This window comes from Betta splendens, chromosome 17, assembly GCF_900634795.4.
Source record: "Betta splendens chromosome 17, fBetSpl5.4, whole genome shotgun sequence".
NCBI lineage: Eukaryota > Metazoa > Chordata > Actinopteri > Anabantiformes > Osphronemidae > Betta > Betta splendens.
This window is the reverse complement of record NC_040897.2, coordinates 16,534,978-16,541,009: the sequence shown is the minus strand read 5'-3', so window position 1 is coordinate 16,541,009 and position 6,032 is coordinate 16,534,978. Positions and strand designations below refer to the sequence as shown.

At 52.3% G+C, this 6,032-nt stretch overlaps 1 protein-coding gene across 1 annotated transcript in view; it reads left to right on the top strand.

Annotated features, from left to right (window-relative positions):
• The first annotated feature begins 1,483 nt into the window (after positions 1-1,483).
• Positions 1,484-6,032, top strand: part of rasal2 (RAS protein activator like 2) — a 34,786-nt gene continuing 30,237 nt past the window's right edge. Inside the window, exon 1 of the mRNA XM_029132130.3 lies at positions 1,484-2,024. Within this exon, the coding sequence (XP_028987963.1) occupies positions 1,898-2,024 (127 nt within the window). The 5' untranslated portion in view covers positions 1,484-1,897. The remainder of the gene's footprint in view (positions 2,025-6,032) is intronic.

Here is a 6,032-nt window from a genome sequence, read left to right as displayed (position 1 = left end):
CAGGGACTGTGTGTCTGACTCTCTGACCTGCAGTGTGGGGGCCCCACAGGGGACTGTACTGGCCCCCTTCCTTTTCACCCTCTACACGTCAGACTTCAGGCACAACACGGACAGCTGTGTTCTGCAGAAGTTCTCTGATGACTCTGCGATTGTCGGACTGATCACCAATGATGACGATGCAGAGTACAGAGGACTCACTCAGAACTTTGTGGACTGGTGCCAGCGGGAACACCTCCTGATCAATGCAGGGAAAACGAAGGAGATGGTGGTGGATTTCCGCAGACAGCAGCCTGCTGTCATATCACCGATGCACATCCAGGGAAGGGGCATTGAGAGAGTGGACTCTTACAAGTACCTGGGAGTGCATCTGAACAATAAACTGGACTGGACTCATAACACGGATGCACTGTACAGGAAGGGTCAGAGCAGACTCTACCTGCTGAGGAGACTGCGGTCTTTTGGAGTGAAGGGGCCACTCCTGAAGACCTTCTATGACTCTGTGGTGGCATCAGCCGTCCTGTACGGTGTGGTCTGCTGGGGCAGCAGCATCACAGCGAGGGACAGGAAGAGACTGGACAGGATCATCAGAAAGTCCAGCTCTGTCCTGGGCTGCACTCTGGACACGGTGCAGGAGGTGGGTGAGAGAAGGGTCCTGGCTAAACTGACATCCATCATGGACCAGGACTCTCACCCACTGGAGGACTCACTGTCTGCTCTGGAGAGCAGCTTCAGTAGCAGACTGATCCACCCTCGCTGTGTGAAGGAGAGATATCGTAGATCCTTCCTACCTGCTGCTGTCAGACTGTACAATCAGAACTGTTGACCACATCCCACCACAGTCACTCACCCACTGCATCAGTGGTTTATATAGCAACCTGCTCTGCACAATATTTGTGTAAATCTGTGAACAATCATGTATATTGTTACCGGTACAAATCTCATACCCATTACTGTGCAATAACCCTGCAATGACCTCATACTCACTCTAACTGTACTGTACTGCTTTGTACTGTGCCAACACAAACTGTTCTGTATCTGTATTCTCGCTCATCTGTACTGCTGTTGTGAGAGGTAATTTCCCCACTGCGGGACTATTAAAGGTTTTCTTATTCTTATTCTTATTCATTTTTATGTGTAACTTTCCCTCTCGACCAGCAGGTGGAGCCCGCGTCCTCTACCGTCAGGCGGTGAAGTCCACTCATTACTTCACTATTAATTACAATTACGAGGGAATTATTTTCGCTAGTTAACGAGTCTCTAAACAAACCTTTATCCATGTGCGTGTTTATTTTACCACCAGTCCGTCACAAGCTTGTTGACTGAATTTTTCAGACGTATGGAGGCACATTCCCACAGCATAAAGAGCAAATAACGCGAAATAGAGTTGCTGTTTTCACCTATAATATGACACAATGACGTGTAGCCTGGTTTTCTGGGCGCTCGCGCCCCCTCGACTCGCCCTCCCGACCCCGCCTCTGCCCGCGGGCACGCGCACGGCGTCAGGCTCGTGCCCCGCTCGGTGGACTCGCGGCTGTGAGGGCAGCGGGCGGTTCGGCTTGTGTCCGCGCGTTCCAGCGGCTCGTACCGGATTCAGCTCCCGGTTCTGATCCGCATCTCGGCGAGGACGGAAACGCGCCCCCTGCTGCTACTTGACCGCGGTTTGGTGGAGTTTCACCCCGCCACGCTAGCCCCGGAGAGCGTAACAATGAGGCGAGCCGGCCGGGCTACCGGACCTCCGCTAACGGCTAGCTAGGACCAGCGGGCGGCGAGGGCGAACGAAGTGTCCGAACTTCGATCACTCACCGATTCTGGCCTTTCCACCGACTGGACGGTGAAAGTCCCGTTTCCTGTCCAAGCGCCAACTGCAACTTCTACGACAAGTTTAAACCCTGCGGACATGGAGACGGACTCGGCGGCGGGCGACGTGGAGTCTCTGCACGGCGGACTGAGTGTCCTGGACCCCCTGGTGGACCGGATCCTGGTGGACGCCGTGTCCCAGCAGCAGGGATGGCTCCGAGTATACGGTAAGAACCCCTTAAAGCCGGTCGCTGCACGGAGCCCACAACTCCTCCGGTCTCGGTGTCGGCAGGTACCGGCTGGACCCGGTAGCAGCTCAGGGCCGAGGCCGGGTCATGGCTGACGAAGTGTGTTCCTCACTTCCCCGGCGCCGGTACCGGTACCGGCCGGCATGTCTTCAGCCTGGGCTCGGTCCACTGACCCGTACAGGCAGTAGAACTTGTTCGATTAGTTAATGGACCACTTAGTTAACTGACTCCGTTTAAGGTGAACTGCACTTTTCATTTACTGACTGTGGGTCCGATTTGTGAACCTTTTCTACAAATTCAAACACTTCAGACTTTGCAGCGGTTTTTGTGCTGAAGCTGTGACCGTCTATGCTCGGACTCTGCAGCGTTGGCAGAAGCTGTAACTAACGCGGAGCCCGTTTTATTGCATTTAAACCTGTTAGAGTGGGGGTGAATCTGCTCGGCATAAAGTCCATTTAAACTTCCTGTACGATGCGTCTTAAGATATTTTGTGCGTATGTGTTGACATTTTTGAGTCTTGCATTCTGTGTTTCCGCACATTTAAGGGTAAATTAAATAAATAAAATGGTACACATGAAAACAGTGGAAGCTTGTTTGCATCTCACAGAAACAGCAGCTTCAGGCAGACTCTGTCCAGAGTGTTGGCGGTCACACACACACACACACACACACACACACACACACACACACACACACACACACACACTGTGACTGGGAAATGACTCGGTTTTTTACTTCTTAAATGGAAGATGGAGCAGGAAGTGTTTTCCATGATGTCACCTCGCTCTGTGGTGACGAGCTCGTTTCTCTGGTGGGACTGCAGGAAGTGAATGGATGAAAGCCGGCCATGTTGCTCACAGTCTGAGATCGCTGTGAGTCACGGCGGGCGCCCGTCCACACCCGCTACACCCACAGACAGTCACTGTCACCTCATCCAGCTCTGTCTGGGGGACGTTGGACTGGATGATGCTGGGCATCGAGCAGGTTCTTCACAGCGCAGCGGCTGAAGAACCTCAGAGAGACTTGGACATTCGTGCTCACGGTGCAGTTGACTTGTGAAGCTTTGTTTGTTTACACTAAACTTTAACAAAGCTGGTGAACACACCTGATCTAGGTGTGTTCACTCTGAACGCACTGAACGCACAGGCCACAACACTGACCTAGAGGTGCAGCAAACCTTCTTTAGTCTCATGAGTGGCAGCTTCACCCTGACTTACCTTTAGTTATTGTGCAGCCAGTGAATCCGTGCATTTTGAGTTTAGGGTTCAGTAGTAGTAGTAGTAGTAGGAGTAGGAGTAGGAGTAGTAGTAGTAGTAGTAGTAGTAGTAGTAGTGTTGCGTGAACTCTCAGCCTTGGTGCTTTGTGCTTGATCTCTCCTGATGTACCTGAACACAGCACTGGCCCTTTGTGCCTCCCCCTCCCTTCCTCTCCTCTGTGATGTCAGCAGCCAGTTTGTGCGGATGATCTCACCCGGCTCTGGCATCGCATCCTCTCTGCTCAGCTCCACATACCTCAGATAGATTCAACAATGGCTGCTGCCCGCTGCCTTCAGGTCCACCTCACTGGCTAAAAATGTGCAAATGAGCTCATGCTTTGCAGTCGGAGGCCGGAGCTCGGCCGGAGCTCGGTCGGAGGCTAGAGGCTGAGCTCGGTCGGAGGCTAGAGGCTGAGCTCGGTCGGAGGCCGGAGGCCGGAGCTCGGTCGGAGGCTAGAGGCTGAGCTCGGTCGGAGGCCAGAGGCCGGAGCTCGGTCGGAGGCTAGAGGCTGGAGCTCGGCCGGAGCTTGGGTCGGAGGCTAGAGGCTGGAGCTCGGCCGGAGCTCGGTCGGAGGCTAGAGGCTGAGCTCGGTCGGAGGCCCGGAGGCCGGAGCTCTGTCGGAGGCTAGAGGCTGGAGCTCGGCCGGAGCTCGGTCGGAGGCTAGAGGCTGGAGCTCGGTCGGAGGCTAGAGGCTGGAGCTCGGCCGGAGCTCGGTCGGAGGCTAGAGGCTGGAGCTCGGCCGGAGCTCGGTCGGAGGCTAGAGGCTGGAGCTCGGTCGGAGGCCGGAGCTCAGTCGAAGCTCGGAGCTCGGCCGGAGCTCGGTCGGAGGCTAGAGGCTGGAGCTCGGCCGGAGCTCGGTCGGAGGCCGGAGGCTGGAGGCTGAGCTCGGTCGGAGGCTGAGATGACTGTCTCACTTGGTTTCAAATGTTGCATTGTTAACTAAAAGAAGAACCCAAACGCACCACAAAGAGAAAAATGCTGCAAGTTTAGAAGTTGATGGACTGAGTCGGACCAAACAAACGGACACCCCTGGTCCTGACCGGTGGACCACGCTACTTTGGGCTTTTTGTAGCTTTAACTAGGTTGTTGCTCAGTGTGGGTACTGTTAGTTTTATCTACATTTATTACATTGGTTGTACAGAGTGAATAATATTTTGTCCATTCTTCTGATGTGACTGTTCAAATGCCTTGGGCCATTTTGCCTCAAATGTCTTTGTAGTGGTCAAACATTAAAGAACTCTGACCCCTTTAGGGCCCTGAAACGTGGGACAAACATCATCCATGGAGGAAGACTTTCCTGGCAGTGGATGTACTTTGGACCTGAGAGTCGTCCTTTCTGCAGTGATTTATTCTTTTATGTAATGTTCAGAAATGATTCAGCCATGTTTAATTGTGTTAACTGCTGATCTTTTGCGCCATGTTGAGGCCAGTTTTTAGTGTTAAAGTGTCATCATTGAACTTCATGTAAAGCAGCTGTATGTGTTTCTGTTGTTTTTTGTAGTTTTAAGTCCTGTGCTGATTTGAACACGTGAAGCTGAAGCCCATACTGTCACACTGGAGTGGGATCGTAGCTACGTGGTTCATTGAGTGTGTTATCCAGTGAAAGGCGGCAGCGTATAAGCCTATTACAGCTGACTGCAGACACACGCTTTAACACAGGCTTTATCTGCCCCCCCAAACAGGATCACTGTGAAGTTAAGTCGGCGCAGAGGAACATGAGAGCATATGTTGTGTAATTTGATTTTGGGACAGAGTGATGCTGATGCATTAAAAACATCCGGTCAACAGATGGCTATGCCACAGGTGATGGTGAATAAAAGCAAGCGCCTTGTTTCAGTGCATGAGTTAAATCACATTTAGACAGTTGAAGTGATGCATACGCTCAGACTAGCTTTTGTCAGTCTGCTGGATGCAGCCGCTTGCGTTATTATCTTTAATCTGCACTGATTCCTGACATGCAGCATTGCCCTGTGGCTCTTTGCAGCCGAGCGTAAGTGGCTTCAGATCCACTCTACTGGATCAGGGGTCAGGACAGGAAGCTTTGCCTCCATCTGTTCTGCAGCAGGATGTCCAGAGTGAAGCCTTCAGATGTCTGGATGTGCTTCTGCCTGTCGGTATGTTCAGCGTCCTGGTTGGAAGGGGATTGTGGGAGTTTGTTGCCTTGAGGCCAGTTCTCACCCAACTCTCCAGCTGGAGACTTGGACTGCAGCCAGAGAGGCGTTTGGTGGCTTTCCTCTGAGGCTGCATGTGTGAAACAGGCCATTTCCACTCTGCATCGTCCTTTTCAACTCTCACATTTAAAATGTGTCTGTGGTTGAACATGGTCAGGTCTTAAAAGCCACCAGTGTGTTTGATGGTAATTGGGTTCACACAGATGAGCAGGTCCTGAGGGTTGGTTACAGAATCTGTCCAGGCGCACTTTTAGGATCTGATCTTAACTTTACTGACCTTCCCAGAGTCAGTGCAGAAAACAATGCCTCTGCATGTGCTGTCTGGACGCCGCACCGCTGTACAGCTGTTTCTAACCACCTGCTGTGGTCCCACAAAGCCCAGCTACTCTCCCGGTGGTTTGTCCTGGTCACATCGCAGAAATGGGTTAAGCTGAGTAACTTTGTGACAGTACAAGGATTTGGATCAGCCATCTGCTGACAGACTTTGTATTACCCTTCACACCTGCAAACAGACAGTGTCAGCCTGACTGAGTACGTGCTGGTCTGGTGAAGGTGAATCA